The 24,299-nt window shown below is 50.7% G+C and overlaps 1 protein-coding gene across 13 annotated transcripts in view; it reads right to left on the bottom strand.

Moving 5' to 3' along the window:
* The window catches only part of tnika (TRAF2 and NCK interacting kinase a), a 36,801-nt gene that overhangs the window by 2,456 nt on the left and 10,046 nt on the right, over positions 1-24,299 (bottom strand). Inside the window, exons 3-35 of one of the 13 annotated variants that reach the window (XM_029139922.3) lie at positions 18,009-18,065; positions 16,889-17,014; positions 15,960-16,070; positions 14,964-15,054; positions 14,414-14,544; positions 14,279-14,333; positions 13,685-13,763; positions 13,425-13,600; positions 13,046-13,112; positions 12,756-12,954; positions 12,310-12,426; positions 11,582-11,668; positions 10,614-10,811; positions 9,883-10,419; positions 7,536-7,700; positions 6,887-7,159; positions 6,446-6,549; positions 6,229-6,344; positions 5,803-5,906; positions 5,636-5,659; positions 4,777-4,845; positions 4,563-4,669; positions 4,234-4,336; positions 3,996-4,145; positions 3,820-3,919; positions 3,563-3,733; positions 3,333-3,476; positions 3,125-3,259; positions 2,937-3,037; positions 2,695-2,844; positions 2,155-2,172; positions 1,176-1,335; positions 145-284 (exon numbers count right to left, since the gene is read on the bottom strand). In XM_029139922.3, the coding sequence (XP_028995755.1) occupies positions 145-284; positions 1,176-1,335; positions 2,155-2,172; positions 2,695-2,844; positions 2,937-3,037; positions 3,125-3,259; positions 3,333-3,476; positions 3,563-3,733; positions 3,820-3,919; positions 3,996-4,145; positions 4,234-4,336; positions 4,563-4,669; positions 4,777-4,845; positions 5,636-5,659; positions 5,803-5,906; positions 6,229-6,344; positions 6,446-6,549; positions 6,887-7,159; positions 7,536-7,700; positions 9,883-10,419; positions 10,614-10,811; positions 11,582-11,668; positions 12,310-12,426; positions 12,756-12,954; positions 13,046-13,112; positions 13,425-13,600; positions 13,685-13,763; positions 14,279-14,333; positions 14,414-14,544; positions 14,964-15,054; positions 15,960-16,070; positions 16,889-17,014; positions 18,009-18,065 (4,365 nt within the window). Of the gene's footprint in view, positions 1-144; positions 285-1,175; positions 1,336-2,154; positions 2,173-2,694; positions 2,845-2,936; positions 3,038-3,124; positions 3,260-3,332; positions 3,477-3,562; positions 3,734-3,819; positions 3,920-3,995; positions 4,146-4,233; positions 4,337-4,562; positions 4,670-4,776; positions 4,846-5,264; positions 5,359-5,635; positions 5,660-5,802; positions 5,907-6,228; positions 6,345-6,445; positions 6,550-6,886; positions 7,160-7,535; positions 7,701-9,882; positions 10,420-10,613; positions 10,812-11,581; positions 11,669-12,309; positions 12,427-12,755; positions 12,955-13,045; positions 13,113-13,424; positions 13,601-13,684; positions 13,764-14,278; positions 14,334-14,413; positions 14,545-14,963; positions 15,055-15,959; positions 16,071-16,888; positions 17,015-18,008; positions 18,066-24,299 lie in introns of those variants that run through there. The other 12 variants (XM_055505826.1, XM_055505825.1, XM_029139924.3 and 9 more) reach the window with 12 other exon arrangements.

Here is a 24,299-nt window from a genome sequence, read left to right as displayed (position 1 = left end):
CAGATGCAGTGCTGCGATTATCACCCCTCCATTAGAGATACCAGGTTTTGCCAGGTCTGTCTTAATATTTACGATTGTACTCTAAACCTTGCGGTGCAATAAATACTAATTACCATAAATCAAAGAGCACATGCAGTGTTGTACCTTGTCATTCCGCTCACAGAGAAACTTGAGCCTCTGGGCTCTCTTGTGCATGAAGACTCCATCCAGGTGACCAGTCTCCACAGAGCGGATCTCTATTGCTTTTTCACCCCATCCCATAATCTGATTAGAATGGATATAGGCTGGGGGAAAAAGACATATGCATAAATGGCAATGAATAAACAATGAATCAGGCGATACATGACATTTAGATTATTTCCTCACTTGTGTACGTACACATCAGGCAAAATTTTGTAGATTAATTAGTACTTAGGCTTTGGCAATATCTCGTCATTCAATTATGCAACACTGTATTTTCCTATTGGGTAATCCTCCAGTCAAAAGGTCAACATCAGCAACAAAGCGGTGGTGTGGCAGCAGCAGCAGCACGTGGACGCGTGCTGACATTACACCTGAACCCTGCAGAGTCATTTCACAGGTCCGTTCCGCACCTTAACATCTCATTAGAGCGGCGTCCACATATGCAGAGCAGAATTTGGAAACATCACCGGTAGAGATAAGGGCTGCAGTTTGAACGGTGCAATACCCATGTCTACCAACAGGGGGCAGTAAAGCACCAGAAACTAGTGTTGATTTTCGGAGAAGCAGTTTATGACACAGTTTTTAGGAGCTCACTCCTCTTATTGTCCATCTACATCCATTCCCCTTTTCTTTCCCGAACTTTTATCACATTAAACTCCTCCTTTTGTTTCTATTTGCCAGCAAGCAGCTCTGGAGACCTTCTTTGGAGGCTGGTGCAATAAACCAATTTCAGAATGCAATTAAACTTTAAATCAACCCTGATAAGCTCCTTTTATGAGCTGCAATAATGCAATAAGTACACACACACACACACACACACTAAATGACTGTACTGGCCTATCACTCTTTAAATCTCTTAAGCCTTAAACTTTTAACTTTGGAATTTGTAGTGAAGCGAAGTGAAAACCTTTCAATTTCTTATTTACTATTCTAATACAGAAGTCTATGAAACTCTTATGAACTAAGCCCACATGCATGTGGGGGGCACATACCGACAGAGGTAGGCATCTCTCCCCACTGCAGCACCACATCCTTGGTGATTCGGCCATAGGTGTTGACGTAGACGCCCTCGTCCTCGTAGCACAGCAGCATCTCCATCCCATCGGTCTTTGGGAGCACCACGATGGCATGAGGTGTGACCTGGCTCTGTATCTAACACACACACACACACACACACACACACACACACACACACACACACACACACACACACACACACACACACACACACACACACACACACACACAAGCAAATGTTTCAGAGGCTTTGATTAAATCTACATTTATACGTCGTTAATCTACATTAGATTAAAATATTACAGCAATTTTATCACATTTTGGCCAGCTTTTTTTTGGACCACGCTGCCTCCTTTAATCCTCTAAAAAGCAAGTTTGTGCACGGCGACAAAGCTGCCAAATATTAGGAGCGTCAGCTCATGAGAGACTTTGCACAGTTGTCTGAAAAACCCTGCTCCTCTAATGAGCAAGTCACAAAATGTCATTGCTTTTCTGACTCAGACACCAGCAGAAGAGCAGGATCTTACTGTAGACGTAGTTTAGAAACCCACCCCACTGCTCCATTATGGGGTGAGGCTCAAAGTACACTTCAGGAGCACAACATGGGATCACATCAGTACATATAAGTGACAAGGGAGTGAAATAACTTATCTTAGCCCATGGGGTCGTGTACACATTAAGGTTCATTTACTGCATCACACATATGTGTGATAATAAAAATAATGACATTCTGCTGCTTTGTGATGTGGCTCCATTGTGACTGAATATCTCATTTGTGCCACATTCATATTGCTGCGGCTAAGATGAATTAATTCACACGGACTAGTCTCTAGCTAGGTCATCCATTAATGTCTACGCTAATGAAGTGTACTGCACAGGGACACACGTGTAGCCACTATGAGGTTCTACTACAGATCTATTGATCTAGTCTAAGGATGGATTCCAGGATGTCACCTTTGTCTGTTTGGCACACTGGAAAAGAAAAGCAGTCGACAAGAAAGGAGAGAGAGAGAGAGAGAGGAAGCATGGATGAACGGTGAGAAAGACAAAAGTGAGAGAACATTCCATTACATTACAGGTAAGGAGAATTCTTTACTAACACTGATTCTGGGGCTCCCACTGCACAGCATTAGCTCTAGTGAACCGTGTAATCGGAACGAACGGAGTCTGAAGACGGCATGTCCTGACATTTGCATTTCGCGGTTTCTAATTACACACACAAAGACATTGGCGGAATTGCATCCGAGTTGGTGCAAGAGCCTGTGATTAATGGCGCCGCGACCGAACCGCCTCATTTCAGCCCCACACAACACGCACAAGCGTCGCCGGGCGCCGCGGCCGAGTGCACGCGCCGCAAAGAGGACGCGGGCGCCCCAAAGCGTGCGTTAACTTCTTAGGACTGTGCGGCAACAGGAAATTTGGAAATAGCTGCTTGTTTCAAATTTTAATTGAGCAACTTGATCTGCTGCACAGAAGGAGAAGACCTGCACTCACATGTGAGGGGATGTAGATGTCGTAGGGGTTGCCGGAGTCCACGTCGATCACGTGGAAGCCCACGCTGGAGCCGTAGATGACCTTTAACCTCTGGCCTTCCTCCACCGTCAGGTCGACCAGCTGGGGACGGTGCTGCAGCTCGGTGAAAGACTGCGAGGCGGGAGACGGGGACACAAACGTGGGCCGGGCCTGTTAGTCGTGCGGGATCGGGCCTCGCATCCAGCTGCTTGGTGCTGTCCTACCTTAAAGGCCATGAACTTGTGGTAGGGTTTGGGAGCCCACGCGTAGATTTCCACGGAGTTCTTAAGAGCGATGACCAGGAACTTAATCCTCTCGTATTTTACTGGAGACACACACACAGCATTTATCATAGTAAACATTACAGTATATTTGATTTGTATTTGTATATTTGACAAAAACTGATGCTTACCAACTTTATAATGAACACAGCCCTCCAACTCTCCCACTGTAATCCAGCCCTGCTTCTTCTCCACTTCCGGATCATTGTGTAATATTCGGTTTCGCAGCCAAGACAGGTAGTAGACGCGCAATTTATTCTTCTTCCCTGAGAGGAGCAGGAAAACAGTCAGGACCAAGTTGAGCCACGTTTACTAGCGTTCGCGTTAGCGCTACGGTACCGGAGATGGTGACCAGCACGTTGAGCCCCTCCAGCACGTCCATCTGTAAGAAGCGGCGCCGGGTGATCAGGTTGTAGACCTTGCCCTGCCCGCTGCGGTCCAGCAGCATCAGCCCGTTCTCCGTCCCCACCAGCAGGTTCACGCCTACGACGCACACACAGCGGCAGCGACTGAGTCAAACCCGTGCATTCAGGGCAGGACCTCATCCAGGGGTGTGAATGTGGACGCACCCCAGAGCGCAGCGCACAGAATCTCCGAGTTGAAGCGCTTCTTGTATTTGCGGATCTCCGGCGTGTCGCTGTGGGGCCTGATGTTGGTGGGGTTGACGTTGACCACGGAGATCTTCCGGGCTTCGTTGAGCCTGGCCTGCTCCTGCCGCAGCAGCTCGTTAGCAAACATGGCTAAAAAGGGGACGACAGGAAGGAACGGGAGATAAAGATGGAGCCGTTTTCCCCCCGGCAGTAACTCCACTTCCTGTTGTGGTTACCTGCCGCCGAGCTGTCGTTGTCATTCTCACTCGGGGAGGTTTGATAGACACGTGGATCGACGAACGGGGTGAAGGACGCCTTGGACCCGCTGATGCCAAACTGTAAGACAGGAAGGAGTGAGTCCCTGCCCAGCAGACACAGCTACAGCGCTCAGATCAGCGTGTGAGCGTCTGACCTCCGCCAGGTCGCTCAGCTCCTGCAGGCCCGTGGTGGGTGTGGCCGACGGAGAGTTGCTTTGCTGCACCAGGTCCGGGAGGTTGCCGTGGTTGCCGTGGTTTCCGAACCCGTTGCTCTCCGAGTGGCTGCCTCTCCTCCTCTCCTCTGCCTGGGAAGACAGAGAGAGAGAGAGAAGTTGAAAAATGTACTGATGCGTAAAGACAAACAGCAGCAGTCTGTGTGCGCACGCTCATCACCTCTCTCATCACCAGAGTGCCGTCCTTGGAACTATTATAGGCATCTCCCAGAGAGTCCTCCGTCAGCCCTCCGTATGACTCACCGCTGCCCTGCACCGCTGGCCTGAGACACACACACACACACACACACACACACACACACACACACACACACTGTCTGTTTACAAAGCATCTCTGCCAAAGCGGTACCGACAAGCTACTGGCACGATGCACATTCGGAACACACGCGCGTCTCCACACAAACGAACACTGACAGATTCAATTGGAGGAGGAACAAAATCCAAACGCGCAGCAGGAACGGGGCGAATAAATCGAATGGAACGACTTACATGATGCGGGGGATGTCGCTAACGGCAACCGTCCCGTCGTGCCCCACTGTCTCGCCGTCCTCATCGCTGCTCTCAGATTCCTCGCTGGAGGACGAGTAGTCCGTCACCTTAATACAAATAAAAGAGGTAGAAACCAAAGCTAAAATACCCTTTTTAAGCATTACAGTGTTGTAATATGAACCTTGACCACACTCGGTCACAGCAGCCATCCTACCTTGACTGGAGGCCTGCTGCCCTCCTCTACCCTCAGTTCTCTGAGCTCCTTGGCCAAAGCACTTAAGTCCTATAAAGAGGGACAGAAGTGAAAAGTAGGATTAAGCCTTGTACTGTAGTTCAGCTCTCCTGAATCACCCGTCTCACAGACCAATTCACATTCAGGGAGCAGGGGAGCAGAGGGGCAATGAGTCGGACACGCCATGAGCATCGTGACAAGAGGACGCCTTGTTTGCTGTCACATAAACAACCAGCCCTGAAAACAGTATGTTTTTTACCCAGTGCTTATCTGAAGAGTGGAACTTCCATCACAGATGAGCACTTTCCAGAAAATGGAAATAGTGGCAGACTGCAGCATTATCTGTGTCTCCTCTAACAATCATCCCCATGCCAATGGGCCTGTGCCCCCTTCCCTGCTCATTCAACCCGGGTCAGATCAAGTCATGCAGATGGGGAGGGGGGGGGGGGTGTTACACCCGAGGGGCTTACCAGCTCCTCCTGGCCAGTAACCGTTGAAAACAGAGAAATGAAAAAAGAAGATTAAGAGATTGTTCAGGTGCTTGGCTTTTATGGGTGCATATACCTGTAAACACACACACACACACACACACACACACACACACACACACACACACACACACACACACACACACACACACACACACACACACACACACACACACACACACTCTCGGCTACTGTTACGTGTTGAGAAGCACACATGCATCATCAACACTGACCCCCCGATGTTTCAGAGGTAAAAGAAACAGATGTAATGTTCTCGTGCTGGGGAAAAACAAAGGAGCTCCGGGATAAATGGAGAGCCGGGATCAAAGAACGGAGACTTGTGTAGCACTGACCTCATCTATGGCTTTCTTATAGCTCTGAAGGTCGAAAGGAGAAAGAGAGAAGGGGACAGCGAAATAAGACAGAACCAGATGAACAGCAGAAAAAGAGAGTGTGTGTGTGTGTGGGGGGGGGGACTCCCAGGAAGGGAAGCGCTGTGAGTCCGTGGGGTGCGACTCACTGCAGGTCTGCTGGGTCTGGCGGATTCACGGCCCTCGTCCTGCTGCTGCCTGGGCTTGGCCTCCTGACTCTCTCCTGGTGGAGATCCCTCCTGCTTCACTTGACCTACCAGAACAAGAGCAACGGAATCAACAGCGGCAAAAACTGATTTTTCCAAAAAGCCAGCCTTTCTATATTTAATGTGGTTGTCCATGCATATCTTAGATATTCCTTCAGCCATTGTGACACATTCCCCTACACCTCTCTCTCTCTCTCTCTCCTTCTCGCTCTCATTTCCTTTCCTCTATCTCTCCCGGAGGCTGAGAGCAACAGGGCACATCAGACAGGTTGATCGGAGCGGAACTGCGACAGCTGATAGCCTCTGAGAACGCTGAAGCCCGGTCAGGCCCGCTTCAATTGCTTCCACGGGTTTGTGTTTGCTTCGTACCTCTCCTCTCAGCCGAGCCTGCCTGGGATGAAGGGGAGGAGGAAGACGAGGAGTTTGAGGAGGTCTTCTGCAGCATGGCATCAAGAGAGAGCTCCGAGCGTCGCAGGTCCGGGTTACTGCAACGAGGAGAACGCATTTGAAGTCATTTCACAGTTCTTGACAATAAGAGCCCGTGCTGTCACGGACTTTGGGCTCAGGAGCTCTACTTGGGTTTTACCTGGCCCGTATGAGCTGGGAACCGGTGCGAGGGCCCAGGCCTCCTCCATTGGGGGAATTCTTCCTAACCAAGGCTGGGGAGATCGAGGTGGTCCTCTGGGGGATCTGCACACAAGGACAGGAGGTCACTATGGAGGGTGCAGCTTGCATTTTAATCCCCATAGAGAGCAACCACACTGTTACTTAACTGTATTTTGCAGTAATAATACGGATTTAATTGTAGATGGTGACGCCCTAAATATTTTCCTAGTCAATGACGCCCATCATATTTTAATATTACACTAGCAATATGTGGCACAAGTTTGATTGCTAGTGACGCATTTCACACCATGGTGGGTCAATTCCAAGACATATTTCAAGCTACCCAGAAGAAAACATGAGAAGGTTTACCCACATATTATTAGAGTAATATTTATCAGTAATCATCATTTTCCTCTCTAACCTTGGGTGGCATATCCTCCTCTCTCAGCCAGGCAGTCCTGTCTCTGTCTCTGTCTCTGTCTCTGTCTCGGTCCCGGTCCCGCTCCTCCCTGCCGCCGACCCACAGCGGGGCTCCGGGGGTGTCAGACGTGGGGTCCGAGTTCTGGCGCGGCATCTCGGGCCTCGGGGACCCAGCGCTGGCGCTCTCGCTCAGAGCCGAGCCCGTCTGATCCTGCAGGGACTGGGAGCCCGACATGGAGCTGGAGTGGGTTTTCACCGGAACCAAGTGGGCCATCTGTGGGTGAGGTGAGGGCAACGGCGCCGCGTTAAGGAAGGCAAAGAAACATGTTGAGGGGTGAAAAGAAGCTATATTGGGAGATTAGAAAGACATAAAAACTGAGGTCTAAAGGTCAAAGGCATGAAAAAGATAAAGATGAAGAAAGATACATAAAGAGGCGAGTTTAATCTGAGAGAGAAAACAGAGGATGACATGACTGATATGGGGGAATTAACCTTTAAAGAAAGGGCACAAGAAGCAGGAGGTTTGTGATTGTGAGGTAAAAACGGTCACAAGGACACACACACACACACACACACACACACACACACACACACACACACACACACACACACACACACACACACACACACACACACACACACACACACACCTGAGGTTCGATGGAGCGGTGGACAGGTGGGGTGCGGGCGGGCTGCATGCCTCCGCTGCTGAAGGACTCGGAGCGGGGAGGGAGGGAGGGGTCAGAGATGCGGTTGGACACTTTGTGCGGCAGCGCCGGGGAGCTCTGCCGGTTGAGCTTGGAGCGCTCCTCCACCTGCGACAGGTCACATCACCACCGTCAGTCACTGTCGAACGGCACGCTCCGTTCGTTACGCAAACCGATACAAGCCGCCAGACAGTCTTAACGCACACACACACAACAACCATCATGACTTGCACTAAAACCCCTTGGAGGGATTCAGTGCAAGTGCTGGAACCTGTCTGAGCAGGTTTGTCTTTGTGTGTACTGTGCACGTCCCACACGCACTTATGGAGCAGGATCTACTGTATATATCTCTGTCTCCACCAGCAGGCACCACATTTAAAAGCACAATCAGCAATCTGAGCGTCTGAGCGTGAGCCGTGTGACTCTCCTGTGCCGCTTTCACCGGCGCTCAGGACTGAATGTGTGCAAGAAGGGCAGAACCGTCCTCCTGCCAGCGTAATCAGATTATCAGATTACGAGCTGTGCAGTGAGAGGCGGTTCCGAGGAACCGCCTCTGCTGCCCAGATCACACTTTTGCACAGCGAATGATCCACTCGGCGGTTGGTGGAGCGTTGAGTCGTGGCTCAGCAGGGCATAGTGTTAATGGTCCCCAGGTATGCGTGTGCAATGGAGGTTTTCTGTAATTCCACATGAGCTCGTAATCTAGGAGGATTATTTAAGATTATGACCTGGGTGGGAACAGCTATGCCGTGCTGTGTCATTCCCCAAAACTGGTTAGTCGCTTGCTACGAAGGCAGTTATACGGAGGCACCTATGACATCTATGGAAGCAAAAAGAGGTTTAAAATTAGCATGAAGCAACCCAAGGACGAAGGGAGACGAGGAAAGGAAGCCAATGGAGACAGAGGTCATCCAACGAGGATCCAGGTTTGCTAGAAGGACCCCTCCACCACTTGGCCAGCGCCCATCACCAAGCCAGGACCGGACTGACTGCTAGACTGACCTAGACAGGAAGTTCTGATAGGAGGCCGAGGTCCGATGACAGGAGCCGGCGTGTGTGGGAGGGGGCTTGCAGTGGTGCATTGTGGGATGATGACGGAGTGGGGCAAGGGTTTGTGTTAGCTACTCTACCTAAGGTGGTTAGGCTCTCCCTCAACATGAGCATCTCTCCTCTGGATCTCAAACCCAGGAGAAATATAAAAGAATGTAAAAATAATAGTGCTTATATGAAGAAGTAAAGAAATAAAAAACACAGTACTTATAGATGTGATCTCTGTATAGATGTATTTACATTCCTTAGTGTACAGTCTTGTAATGTGTATGAAAATGTGCTTAGGAGGTAACTTTAACTTTAATGTGACTTTTAGAATTTAATTTAATTATAGTAAATGTTTAGTTCAATCATTAAAGAATCAATTCAAATTAATGTGGTTTTAAGCCGTGCCAAACAGTTAATGTTGGGTGTCAGATTGTAGTGGTGATGGTGTAGTTGTGTGTGTGTGTATTTATTTATTATATAATAAGACAGTCTAACACTCCGCTCCAACAGATCTGACACAAATCTGGGTCTGGGATCCAAAGGGAGAGCCATACGGGGAGCAGTGAGGAGACGAGCCGGGGGGCAGCAGAAGGGGGAGGACGGGCGGCTGGTCGGGCGGGAGCAGGTGACTCTGAGGAGGTGGGGGAAATTCACTAGACCCGAGGTGCTCGGGGAAGAACGAGGAGGTGGGGGAAAACGGGCCGCCGGATACCGGGCTGGAGGATAAGGGGGAGTAGGAGGGGGAGGTGTGCGTGGAGGTGCGAGGGGAGAGGCCCATCCAAGACGAGGACGTGCTGGGAGGTCTGGATGGCAGGCGGTCGAATGAGCGGCAAAACGCGAGCCTGCAATCGGCCAATCCCTGCCTGAGAGCGCCCGCCGGGGCAGAAGCACTGAGGTCGCAGTCCGAGGAGCTCGCTCTCATTGCATTTTGAATGTACCTCCCACTTAGGTTCTTACTAAAAGGAGGGGAAAACAACTGGTTTTCATCGGGGACTTGAAGGAAGTTGCCACTGGAAACGGGCGTGAAGGAGCTCCTGCGCCGGTGCAGCGCTGCCCGGAGGGTGTGTTCAGGGAACGAGTCGGAGAAAGGGTAACTCGAGCCCACGTCAGGGGCCTTCCAGTCCGAGGGCACCATGAAGGACTCGTTGCTGACAGATAGTCTCATGCCCCTCGTCCACTTATATTCAGGTTCTACGTCTACATCTATTCTACGGCAGGGTGAGTGGGACCTGCCACGAGGACGAGCGATTACCAGTTTGTCTGCGTGGATGGGTCCGCACTGGACCTGAGGAAGAGGTTTGGGCTCCATGAGCTGTGGTTCTGGAGACAACAGATCCTGGATGGTGGCCTGATTGGGGACAGAGAGAGGCCTGTCGCGGGCCTTGTCTTTGTGATTACTAGGTTTGGCCCCCACACTGGACGGGCTGACTGGCCCTGGACTGGAATGCTTCCTATGGTGCCTAGGGGCGTCCTTACTCGGCCCAGCAGCCTGGTTGCGTTCCGGTACGGGCCCTGGGCTACGGCCCCTCTGATTGAGTTCCTGGGCTCTAAACTCTCGGACCTGCTGACTAATCTCCCGCTTGAGGCCCGGGTCCAGGGTTTCCCCGGGGTCTAGGGAGATGCGGATGTGGGGGAGGTGGGGGGTGATGATCTGGCCGCCGTGCGACTGGGTTCGCTTGGCGACCTGGGCTCTGGACTGGTTACCAGACGAAGGTGACTGGTTGAATGAGTGGTGATGTTGGAGGCGGGTGCGAGGTGGGTTACCAGGAGCATGCTGCTGCTTCTGGACCTAGGAGTCAGAGTCAGAGCAGGGTGAGCGACAAAACACAGACGCACAACGCACACATAACACTCAGGACAATTACATTGACCGAATCGCTGCCTCATGACCTGTCAAAACATATTACATTAACACAACAAGGCCTCTGGATGTCCGTCGTCCCCTCGTGCAGGTTTCTGTACGTCATGCATGTTGTGATTTACCTCTTTAGCCCAGGCGGGCTTGTCATTGGGATTGACGACATCTTTGTAGTGATAAAGCGGTTTCTTCTCAGCCTGTCTGCCCTCCTGCTGCTGCTGCTGCTGCTGCTGCAGAGACACCAGGTAGGCTCTCTCCTGCTGGAGCTGCCTCTGCAGCCGTTCCGCCTGCCTCTGCTCCTCTATCTGCTTACGCTTGTACTCCTACATGGAAAAGGGGGGAGGGGGGGAGGCAAAACATGTACAGGGAAGAGAGGGAATGGGAGTTAGCGTGGAAGGAAGGAGGAGCGGGTTCATAGTAGGGAGACACAACAACTCAATTCAAGTCATTCACATGTAGTGATGGTGAAATTAGAAAACAAATAGATAAACGACTTCCACGGATCATGCAAATCACAAATACATAATCGCTGACAAGTACAATCACATACAGTAAATGGAGCATGCACAGTGCAAACAATGACCAAAACCATGAGGATGAATGGAAGGTCGGCAATGTTAAGGGAAGCCAAAACCCAAACGCATCCTGGGTTTTTATGTGGGTTGGATCTCAAAAGGCTCGAGCACTGGGCAAGACTACTTTAGTATTCCCTGCACCAATAAAGCACAGCTGCCCTGCACACAACACAAGGGGCACGAGATAAAAGCCTTTCATGAAAAACAACTATGTCCTATTTTTCTCTTGGATGTGTTCACTTTGTGCGGGCCAACATGATTAGGACCGACAAAACAGTTCTTCCCGGCCCCTCGGGGGAGTCCTTTGAGATCCAGCCAACCCAGCAGCTCCCTACGTGCCAGCATCGATCGGGATATTTTCAAAATAAGAATTAAAAAGGTAACAAAAGCCTTGTTTTGGCTTCGTGTGGTTTTGGTGAGTCGGTTCGTCTGCACGGTCGTCACTGATGCAGTGGGGATAAAGGGGGCCACACAGCACAGATGGGGGAGGTGGTAGCACGTGGGAGGCCTATGGTTACCAGCAGTAGCGCCTGCTCCTGGAGTAGCTGCTGCTGGAGGATCTCTAACTGCCTCTGCTCCTCCTCCAGCTGTCTACGGATATATTCCTGAGCAGCGTGTCGGCACAGGGAGATAGAAATAGATCGAGAGAGAAGTCAGGAAATCTGAGCATCCACGAGAGAGAGAGAGAGAAGAAACAGGAGCAGATAATCTCCCGCGGTGGCTGTGAACGGAGATAATAGTCAGAAGCCAGATGAAGCGAAGGAGATTCGCATTGTTGAATAATTGGTGTTTTACAAAGACACAATCACAATGAGACGGAGAGGCAATAGGTTTGAGGATTTATACGCGAAACACTTGGACGCTTGGTGAAAGGGAAGCAGGACAGATGAAAGTGAACACAGGGGAGGAGCAGCAAAGTGGAGTTGGAGGAGAGAGAGAAGTGGTAGAAACGTCGGAGAAACATAGAAATAGAATGTACATGCAGAAGGAAAACAGGACAGACAGAGATGGAACAGGATCCAGCTTGATGGTCACAGAGATTATACTGGGACCCAGTCACTGTGTTTGAAAGAGGATAAAACCTGCAGAAGGTTTTGAACGACAGGAAGGAAGGAAGGCTGAAATAAATTATGCAGCATCTGTATCTGCGCTGAGAGGAAGTGATGAGTGACTGGGTAAACGGTGGCAGGTCTATCTGTCCGCAGACACAGGAAGCCTCCTCCGCGCCTCCCTGGGGGGTACGGACCTGCTCCCTCTCGGCGTGCCTACGCTCCTCCTCCCTGCGGTGCTGCTCCATCTCCTCGTAGCGCCTCCTCTGCTCCCTCTCGTGCTGCTTCCTCAGCTCGTGCTCCCGGAGCTGTTGCTGTCAGAGCGGGGAAGACAAAACGCTGAGTCTTTGATGCCTGACCTTATTTTAGCGCGTCTCCTTGTACAGTAACTTTACTAACGTGTCGCCATGTGGATTCTTCTAATAATATTGCATTTGATAGAACGTGTAGGATTAAAAGCATTAAATCAAACATTCATACAAGTGCATTTGCCCAACGTCAAAGACACACTTGGACTTGATGGGATGGGTCAAAGTGGAGTCAGGTCATGGTCGCGCGTGTGTGTGTGTGTGTGTGTGTGTGTGTGTGTGTGTGTGTGTGTGTGTGTGTGTGTGTGTGTGTCTCTAACACTCCTCCCGCTCACCTCCTCCAGCCGCCTCCTCTGCTCCCTCTGCTCCTCGATGCGCTTCTGCCTCTCGGCCAACAGTAAGCGCTTGTGCTCCTCGTTCTGCTGCTGCTCCAGCTGCTGCCGCCGCTGCGCCTCCGATCGCTCCTTATTGGCCAGCTGGAGGCGCAGGAAGTCCCGCCTCAGCGTGGACTCGCCGGGGATGTTGATGATGGAGCTGTATTGAGGAGGCACAGGTAGGACGGTGATTCTTTTATTTTTTGGGGGGGGGTGTTTTGGAGTTCACAGACATTGATGCATTCACTGACCTGGGTTCACCAACATCTCTTTCCTCGTCCTCCTCTTCACTGCCACTGTACTCGTACTCCGTCTCATCTGGTGGGAGGAGAGAAAGTATTAACGCATTAACCAAGAGCGAGCAAAGCCATTCCTCATTTTGCCCTTGAACCACCTTTGCTCATTACGAAACCGCTCACGATCTTGACATTCCGCGCCACTCACTCCTCGAAGGCACTTTTAGAATTCTTCCAAATTGTAATTTTACCGCGTGTAGCGACGTGGAGAACATCAGCTCGGGGCCTAAAGCCTCTCGACGCGGTGAATGCGTCAGCCTTCGCTCACATCATCAGACTATGTGTGACTGCGTCAGAAACTGAGAGTGTGACTTCTATCTCCCTCGGGCCTCACCTCGCTCGCCCCGCTTCTTCTTGGTGCGGTCGATGTGGTCCTTCAGCTGGATGCGGATCTGCCGCTCGTTGGGCAGGTCCCTGATGAAGGGGTGCTTGAGCAGCTGCTCCGTGCTGGGTCTCTGGCCATGGCTCTTCACCAGGCAGCTCTCGATGAACGACTGGAACTTTTTTGACCTGAAACGGCACGAAGCCGTGAGAAAACCCAGCGCCCCCAAAGCAGCTATCTCCCGTGGCCGCCAGCGAACGCGGGGCACCCACCATTTCTTTGACTTGAGCCTGGGGGCGGGGTTCCGTGGGATGAGGAAGAGGGCTCTCATCGGGTGCATGTCGCACAGCGCTGGGGACAAACAGCAGCTTTACAATGAATCCGCTCCCACTTAGTTTTTAAAAACCTGCGGGGCAGGCACTGAAACAACCTCTTGCATAACCTCAACATCCTTGACTAAATTAAATCATCATCTCTATGTTTACTACTTCACTCACTTTAGCTTGGGAAAAGGTTTTCCAGGAAGTTCACTTCTTCACAAATCTAAGAATAAATATGGGGCGAAAACGAGTCCGACTCGCTTAATCACAACCAACTGTGGTGCAGGTGAACTTTAACCAGGAAATGTTTTTTACGATGAACAAAAAATAAACTGTAGTGAGAAAACAAGTTCTGCAGCCTGTGTGCAAGCACCTCTAGCACTGGGATAATGCATGTAAGCTACAGCCAACACTGATGTGTTCTCAGGATCTTGAACAGCAGCCACTGATTTATATCTGCTCCTTGGCATGCATTAGAATCATGTCTTCACTGGTTTGAGTTCACTAGTGTGATTTCCATATTGCAAGTTAAATGCAGTTACGTACGTGGCGCTCCTTCAGCCATCTCTATTGCTGTGATTCCAAGGGACCATAAATCGCTCTGTGTTGAAAGAGACAGAGTGTGAACACACAGGAGCACACGAGGTGCACTGACGTAGAGAAGCGGCGCTGCGGAGGCACCTTGAAGTCGTACGTGGCCTCAGGGTTCTCGTCACAGGCGATGACCTCGGGCGCCATCCAGTACGGCGTCCCAATGAACGTGTTCCTCCGACCCACGGTCCGGTCCAACTGGGCGGAGACACCGAAGTCCACTGCAGGGCGAACAAAGTCTGGGGTTACAGTCTAATGTGTGTGTGTGTGTGTGTGTGTGTGTGTGTGTGTGTGTGTGTGTGTGTGTGTGTGTGTGTGTGTGTGTGTGTGTGTGTGTGTGCTGGACTCTAAGCACACCAGTGGGCTTTAGCGAGTTCCATAATGGACTCTTAACAGGAACGAATTAGCCTGCCCGCTTTAACAACACACACACACCTAATAATCCCCTCCCCACTGGTTTCTGGGGGAGAGGAACAGAGAGTGTTTTTTCTTCAGTTCTGCAGACTGCACCACGAGCACCACAGTAGCTGGTGCAGCATAAAAGAAGACAGAGCACCGTCACGCACGCACACACACACACACACACTGATTCCAAAATCAAAAAAGCATTTTGTCAAGCGATGTTGGACGACTCACTGACCTAGCTTGACCTCTGCGTTCTCCGTCAGCAGGACGTTCTGGCCCTTGATGTCTCTGTGGATGACCTTGTGCTGATGGAGATGAGTCAGACCCTGCAGACGGGGAGGCAGAGGCACAGCGTGAAGGAAGGAACTAATGACCCAAGGCCAGATTGTTGCCACTAGACGAAGAACTCATTTCCAAAAGGAGGCGTCCTCGAGCAGCGGCGCTGCTGTGGAGCTGACCTTGACCTCCGACCAAGCTGCCAGCAGCATGAATGTGAAATAGATTCAGTTTAAACAAAACAAAGCAATAAGTAAAATTTAAAAAAAACAACAAAGAAGAATGTGAACAGAAGCTACAAGAAGGAACAGTGACGCGATGACAAAAGGGACAGAGGGAGAGATGATCTGAAAGGACGGAGGCCGACAGGGAGAAAAGAGCAATGACTAAATAAATAAACGGAGAAAGAGAGAGAGCACGAAGCGATGCCAGGGACGAGCGAGGATGAAGGAAGAAACAAGAGAGTGTGAAGGGAAGTCACTGTCGCCTGAGCTCAGAGCAGCGCTGCGTATAAGTGACAAGATGCAGCGATACAGTCGCTCTGTGTGAGAGGCGATGGAGGAGATACAGCAGTGGGAGAGAGGGAGCCCCGCGTCCAGTCACGCCTGGCATCGATGCTGAACCGATGGGGCATCGCCGGACGCCAGCGGTGGGGGGTGATGCGGGTGCTCTGCAGGCAGGTTGGAACCTGCTGCACCTTTGTCACGACGAGGAAGCGTTCGGAAGGAGCGAAAACAAGCCAGAGCGACGGTGGCGGCGGAACAAAACAGCAGCGCGGCGTGGCGCTTCGGTTCAGACTCGCGCGTAAAGAAGCACGACAGTAAAATCAGTCAAATATTTCAGGTTATCTTCACTGATGTGGGCGTGCTGGGATGTTGATTTGATATCGAGAACTCCTGACACACACTGCGTGTCTGTGTTTACTGATGACAGTTGCAGCATTGCAGCCACTCACCCTGAGAATCTCTCTGCAGATGTAGGCGGTCCACTCCTCCTTCAGAGAGTTGCCCTTGGTGTTCTTGATCAAGTCTGTCACTGAGCCGGCGCCACAGAACTCCATGACCAGCTACACACACACACACACACACACACACACACAACTTTAAATATGCATATACCATAATATTTGGATTTGTTTGTTTTTTTGAGTCTTCTTCTCTGTCACCCGTCACAATGGCTTTCGCCACAGAAACGGGAGGAACCAGTGACATGCGCTGACTCAGCGGGGTCAGGGGATGTCCTTTCTGTCCCGGCCCGTCCTCTGGCTGCAGCTGCCTTCGCCTCCTCTCCTCTCCTCTTTCATCCTCTCCCAACGCTGCATCCAGGGAGACCGCGCGGGCCAAAAGTTCAGCCGCTCGGTCCTGGCTTCGCTTCAAGCTCAGAGGCGAGGAGGAAGAGGAGGAAGAGGAGGAGGAGGCTGGCACCGCTTGTCGACCCGAGGCTGGCGATGAGCATCAGAACACGCCGAGACAAGCGCAACAAGCGGAGCGGGACGCGGGTGAAAGCGCAGGGAGGTGGAGCGGGACGCTAACACGCGTCCACGCGGGGACGCACACGCAGCTGTTGACTCAAAGGAGGAGGAAACGTGCGCGTGCGCGTGCACGCGTTTGCGCGTCCTCTCATTGTTGTGTGATGAATGCGGCGGCATCAGAGAAGTGAGAGCTCCCTTAGATCACATTAATAGGTGATTTATTGCAGCCGCCAGACAAACACTCACTCTCTTCTCACATGCACACGCGGTGAGTGCTGTATATTCTGCACATATACATATCTGAATGCACGCACGCCCTTCACGTCACACAACAGTGATTAATGGGTACGACTTTGCGTCGTCCTGAAAGTCCCAGCTTCCTCCTCGCGCGCAGACACACAGCACGGCCGTACCCAGAGCTGGTCGTCCATGCCGGGCGGGTTCTTCTTGATGAAGGCGCCGTAGTAGGTGGCGATGTTGCGGTGGTGACTGTACTTCTTCAGCATGTTGATTTCGGCTTTAATCTCCTCCTCCTCATCCTGTCGCAGGTGAAAGGAGGTAAAAGCAGAATGAATCGTCAGACTTGAAACGCGCCTCAAATAACTCGGCAGGACGGCGACGGAGCTGCGGATGGGTTCGCGTTCTGAATCCATTGGAGCTCCGAGAGCTCGCAGCTGGCCTTTAAATCATCCACGACGACAGCTTTGCTTTTTAATCACTTTGCTTTTAAAAGGGTTACTGCCGCCGCGAAGCCAAAAGGACTTGTTTGAGAGCAATTGTTATGGTGGCAGTTATTGGCTGCTTAAAAGTGTTCCTTCTTATTTATAAGCTGCAGTTTGGGAACATAATACTTTGATTACTTCAATTTAGTGCTCAATGGAGAAGAAAACAAAGACATTCTAGGTTCGCTAAGCTGGTTTTGTACAGTAGCAGCTCATTTAGTTGCCCCTTATTTAATTTCCAATCTTTAATTAATAAAGCACTTATTGTATTTAAGCAGATCTATTCAGACATTCATGTCATTCATACTTGTTATCCGTTCCTGATTACTACATTCATTCATCTTCAAGCATATATTCATTTCCTCATCCATTCATTCATCCATTCATGCTGCGGCGCCTTCATCCATCCATTCATGGCTCCTTTGTTGCGTCGCTCCTGCGGGCCTTAGTTGTCTTGCTGGCAGCTGAGCGCTGACAGGGAGGCGTGGGCGAGAGCATCTCTAAATATAGCAGAGATCCTCTCCTGCTTTGCAGACACGCCTGAGACCACACTGCTGCCCTAATACCTCCAGCTAATATTACCATGGCAATCGGCCCATCCTCGTTTCCTCTCCTCCACAGCACCGGCACAAACGTGATTGCACACACCAGCGCTGACTCATTACTTATAATTAGATGACATGCTAGAAGGTGGTATAATCACTTTAGATGGGTTTCTATGTGTGTGTGTGTGTGTGTGTGTGTGTGTGTGTGTGTGTGTGTGTGTGTGTGTGTGTGTGTGTGTGTGTGTGTGTGTGTGTGTGTATCTTACCCCGGTGACATCCATGACCTTGATGGCTGCCAGCTGCCCAGTCTTAACATGGCGACCCTGGAGAAAGGAGTCAGACACAGAGATGAAGGGACAAAGAAGAGAGAGATGGGAAACAGAAGAAACACGTCAGTATCCATGTGTACGTTCCTTTACTAATATTATTACTATATTGTTAATTATTATATATCATCATCATCATCATCATCAAGTTGTGGAGGGAACAAATGATTCCATGTATGCATAGTATAAAACATACAGTAAATATTTCCTTCTGATCTGTGTCAGTCTCATCACCTCCTCAGGTGCTTATTACAGTCTCAGGCGTTTAAGAATCAAAAGGACGTGAAATGTTCAAGAAGAAAAGTGAAAGGTGACGCAAGTCGTCTTGCTGCTGACAGGACTCAAAGCGACAGCATGACGGCCGACATTCCACAATGTCACTGTGATGTGATTTACAGTCATCCGCGTACAAATGACAAAACAAAAGGCAAGAAAAACAAAAGGCGACAGACAGCGACCGACGAGCCCGACCCCCGTTATGTAACGGGAGCCGAGGCGCCAGGAGGCGAGGAACCAAGGAACCAAGGAGCCAAGGAGGCGAGGAGACGACGCGGCTTCGCTAGCGACAGAGCGTCCGGGCCTGCAGGCGGCTAATCGAGCCTCTGTAACAGACGGCTGTTACTGTCCCTGCGCCCGTCTGGACGCCCATGATTAGCCATTACGGTCTGAGCCGCTTACTGTAGCAGCGGTGGCACGAGCAAACACCAAACAGGAGCAGGGCTGTGTCAAGGGTCTGGACCCAAAGCGCCCCTGAAGCCGTTACGGTGGGTTCTCGCTGGGGTTGATGTGCATCTGTTGCACCCGAGCGCTGGTCGTTAGTCACTTCCTGCTTTGGTGCTGTTGTAACGGACCAATCGTACCCGCAGACTCAAACTCACTCCACTTGATCAACGGCTTGTGAGTAGAAGGCTTCTAACTGTAAAACAATCCAGGCAGCAGACTTGTTTTTGTACCGTCACAAATATAGAACGAGCAGCAAAACTCCCGTCACAAGACGACCTCTGACATCATCACTAACATAAGCCGAGGCCCCTGAATGAAGCAAACATTAAACATCTCCATTAGAATTAAAAACTTTAAAACCCGCTGATTTATTGCTAAAGAAAGTCTGGGTTTTAACATGATTATAAATTGTGTCACACTCCAACGCTGCACTATGCAAACTAAGCACTGTTGCACACGATCGGTCTCTTTTATACACACACACACACAAACACACACACACACACACACACACACACACACACACACACACACACACACACACACACACAGTAAGAGTACAAGAGCTGGAAAGATTGAACAGGGATTTCTCATTAGGATCAGACTGCCCCAATTCCACGAGCACAAGGCCCGGCTTTGTTGGAAGCCAACAAAGGAATTACAGCCACTTATGAAACTCTCTCACACATACACGTTCCAAACATAAGACGCTCTCATTCCAGCGCTCGCGCAGTGGAAGGACGAGCTACGAGGTGATGATTGCAGGGGTTCCACAGTGACTAAGGGAACGTGTCAAACAGACATTAGACATGGCTGAGACTCATTATGCTGAGGCACCTGACAGCGCCCCCCCCCCCCCCTCCTGACACGCTCACGCCCGCCAGCCTTATTAAACGACCGAGCATCATCTTCATCACGTCCTCCGTCTTCGTCCTCTTAGTTACATCAATGTCAAAGAGGAATTTCCAACGGCCTCAGCGTAATGCGTTTTATTCCGTAGCGACGGCTCAGGATGACAAATGGAACCGTTACCATGCAGTGACAAGTGACGGAGCCCAGCTTCTTGAATGCCAGGACTCATTTGGACTTTCGACCGCTGCTCGAGCAAAACAAGCATCAGGAGAATGTTACTCTGAGCCCCGACGACTTCTGTCCCACCTACGTTGTGTTTGTTTAGCACCCAAACAAATTTGTGCTTATTGTAGAGGAGGAGCATACTCGAAATCAAGCCCTAGTAACAACATTATTGTGATCCGCTCTCATGTCTTTCTAATAGGCTGAGTCCTGTTCATCCCTTCCTCCACTCGTCATTGCTTTGCTGCTGCTCTGACCTAGATCTGCAGCCCCCCCCCATCACAGCCCCCCGACTCTTCCTCTCATTATCTAAACCTCTTAACTTCTCACAGTCTGCTCCTTATGCTTTTCATTGCGTCTCCCTATTGTAGGTCTGGGTTCCCTGCAACTCGTTCACTTTGCCTCTGCTAATGCATCATGCGTGCGTCAAGTGTGTCCAAGCCTCCATCTGCTGATAGGGCCCTGAGCGAATCAGAAAACAATTATCCATTAAATAAACAGTTTGGAGCCAAATAGCAAAAACATGTGTCAGCCACCACACTCACAGTGACCTATGATGCCACCAAACAAGGTGCGTTCGAGTGACCAAATTGCCAAATGTTTGTTCCACTTGGATGGTCTCTGATGGAGACAGCAAACTGATGTGAAGCTGATCTCCAATCAGCCTTCAGGTGGAGGATTCATCACCCGACATCCTCTCTGCAGGTCAGCGTTTCGTACGGCGCATGGGTTTGGAATCCAAAATGTCCTCTATCAAGCTAGCAAAACAGACGGCTTCACGCGTAGCAGGTCCTACAGCGTGTGCTTAAGAATAAATGGGCTGTCATTAAGGGGGCTGGACATGTGCGTGTCGCCGGGTGCTTCCTCATCTCTCGTCTGTCTGCTGTCAAACCGACACGAAGTGCACCTATTATCATCATCATCAGCAGCAACACATCACGGTGATTAATTGCGGGTGCGCGGCGACAGCAGCCGAGGGGAAGATGCGCTTGAGGGTGTGAGCGTCGGCGTCTCGGGAGGTGGAAGAGGGCGCGCGATGATTCTCTTTTACGATTCCCCGAATCCGATCCGTGCAAACAAATGGATCGGCCGGCGCTGCGGGCTGCGGAGCCCCCATTGCCCCTCCATCGTCCCCTCCATCGCCCCCTCCCTCAGCCTCGCTACAACCTGCTGCCACTCCGTCTCACAGAACCTGCAGCGTCCGCGGTGCGTGTGCACTTTGTTTATTGTGTGTGCGCGCCCATGCCCTTGCCAAGTCAATTACACCCCCCCCTCCCCAACCCCACGCGGACACATTTACTATGCAGGACACTTCCTGTCGTAGCCTAGCAACAGGCTTGGCTGCGGAAAGTACAGCGGGCTCAACACTTAAACACAACCACAAGGAGATGACGGGGAACAAGGAACTATTGCTCCGATGTTGCTATTAAGGAGGTGGGGAGGAGAAGGGGGGGGGGGGTGAGCACAGGATGAGTTCACTGAAGGAGTTTAATGTCAGTGCATCTGTCTTTAGCACGTGTTTACCGTGTGGTCAAGCTACTTTAAAGAGCTCCTCAGTTTGCTGTTTTTATTATTGGAGCCTTTACATGAACCAAAATTTAACACCTATGTCCACGGTTCTACACGTTTTGGACCATTAACCAAAAATCTCATTACGGCGTTCAAGAACCGGCCATAATTAAGATTGATTTGTTCCTTTCCAAGCAGCGATTGTCTGAGATTTCACTGAGATTCAAACCCACTTCACGGGCAGAGCCTTGATTAAGATGCTCAGCGTGGCAGAGATTTTCCAGATCGCAACTCACGTTGATGTCAACTGACTCCACCGGCAACGCTGGGCCGCCGGAGTCCCGTAGTGCACTAGCTCACGGCAAGACAGAGCCAAACATAGAAAACACACCAAAGCATATGCACAAACGCACAATGGCTCGCCGTGAACATATCGCCAGATTGTGTTGCCAGCTCTAAGTAAAAGGGAAATGGGTCACACCATAATCCTGATCTGTGCAGTCATGGTAATCCTCACACACACACACACACACAGACAGACATCAGGCAACAATTGACTGCCTGTCATCAAAGCATGCCGTCCTGGCATGGGGCCTGCCAGCATGCTAATGGCATCACATGAGGGGGGGGGGGTTATGTGATGTGGCCCCCGGCCGCCACTCTCTCGCCGCTGACATTCTAGGCTCGAAGCTCTTTCAGTCCACCGCCATTTTTACTCGGTGCCACGGTATCAATACCCGCCGGTTCACATCTGCCCCCTTCAATCCCAGCATGCTCGGCGGCAGAATTAAAGCTACTTTGGTCTAACAGACATTACAAACGCAGATCTGCTCCAGAGGCCCCGTCGAAACGAGGGGGCAATACTCCCAGACACACCTCGCTGCAGTTCAAACACCTGCAATCATTCTGCACTTTCACAAGCTCTCTCTCACACACACACACACACACACACACACACACACACACACACACACACACAAACACACACACACCACCACAACCGAGTCAGTGAGGCAGTAAATAAAAGCGACAAAGGCCTCCATTCCAATCTACTACCGCACTGGCCAGGAAATATAGAAGCGCCCTGAGGCACTCACACACAAGTAAGGAAAAGAGCAGAGAGACGATATAACAAGAGCAGCCGGGATGGGAACACACACAAGCAGAGAGTTTGCGGGAGAATAAGGTTGTAAAGAAAGAAGGGTGGAGGGGAGGAAAGCAAGAGAGAAAGGAGCCAGATGAAAGGAAGAAAGATGAGAGCAATGATCTGTAGACTGGTCCAGGGGGTTTTATTGACGCGAGGTGGGGGCGGCTGCAGGAAGGAAAAGCTCTTTTGCAGCAGACACTCATCTAATGTTGATTCGGCTCTGAACGAGGCTGGTGTTATCGGCTAAAAAGCCTATTGAAACAATAATCTATCAGCAGTGTGAAATATAGCCGCTCATTAACCCCCCCCGCTCGCGCCGTAACAGGCTAATTAACAAGCCGCCGGACCCGCAAACGAACGATGAGCGGCGTAATCCGGGGTCAAGGCGGGATTTGACGCAGCGCTAAATAGTCAACGCAGCCACACAAGTGGAGGGGAAATACACAAACCTGGCCACTGACGGCCAGCAGAGGTGTGGAAGTGCCAAAGCCCCTTTGATGCTGCCAGTTCAATGTGAGTTTATGGCACCAATTGTTCTGTAAATAAGGTTCTGTGGCACAGCAGGGGGTCCACAGCAGCCCCTCAGTTGTGAGTTGTGTAGTGTGTTTTATTTAATGTAGTTCAACTGCTTCTAAATAGCTTCATGTATATTTTCACTCAGGTACCCACTTAACCACCCACTCAGCCACTTTACCTCAAACTTCTCTAAATGTCTAGAGAGTCATGACTGGGTTCAACAAAAACATCTTTTTTTCCCCAATATGTGCACAACAAGCACAAACACAACAGCAGCAAAAGAGCCGGAGACTGCGTGCAGGCGAAGGGAATTCTACAGAGGAGGAGGAGGAGGACGGTGGCGAGGAAGCAAAGCGGCAGGTTCAGCACATCGGCATCACGCTCCGGCAGCTCTGGAGGTCAAGCAAACAGTCGAGCTGATTTACTGTACAAAGCGGAGGTGAGAGAGAGAGAGAGAGAGAGAGAGAGAGAGAGAGAGAGAGGGGGCGCAGAGAAGGACGGAGGAGATGAATGGAAGATGCTCACATGAAGGAGGGAGGAGGTGAAGGCTGTGAAAAACAACAGCTGGTGTGGGTTAGTGATTTAACCACTGATCAGCAGAAACTCTGTGCAGAAACACTGTGTGAGGAAAAGTCTCTGCTTAGTGGTTATTTACAGTGTGTGTGTATTAAAGGGCGGATGGAGATGAAAAGTAATTGACAAATTGTTATTGACGGAAAGGAAACTAGATGACCCTGCTCTGGGTGGATGCTAAGTGGGGCGTTTGGCCTTGGGGGAGACACAGAGGGGATGTAGGCTAATGAACATGCTGCCAGGTGTGTGTGTGTGTGTGTGTGTGTGTGTGTGTGTGTGTGTGTGTGTGTGTGTGTGTGTGTGTGTGTGTGTGTGTGAACAATATCCGTCCATGGTTTACTGTTCATTCATAAATACTCCAGAGACGACAAATACCCACGAAGCAGCGTCTCTCTCTCTCTCACACACACACACACACACACACACACACACACACACACACACACACACACACACACACACACACACACACACCTATAGCCTGCAGACAAGCCCATCTGAGACCTTCTGACAGCTCCCCATTAGCACTAATGCTCACAAACAGTACATTCTTCACTCATTTACACATCCACTGATGCAGCGTGACTGCTGTGCCGTGTGTTTACTACAGGAGGCTGAGACCTTCAGCTGGTGCTCAGTGTGCAGATACACAAGTTGACATAATCTGGTATTTTATTAGTTATGCTGAG

This window comes from Betta splendens, chromosome 22, assembly GCF_900634795.4.
Source record: "Betta splendens chromosome 22, fBetSpl5.4, whole genome shotgun sequence".
Taxonomy (NCBI): Eukaryota; Metazoa; Chordata; class Actinopteri; order Anabantiformes; family Osphronemidae; genus Betta; species Betta splendens.
Note: the sequence above shows the minus strand (reverse complement) of the source record. Positions and strands in the feature narration are given on the sequence as shown.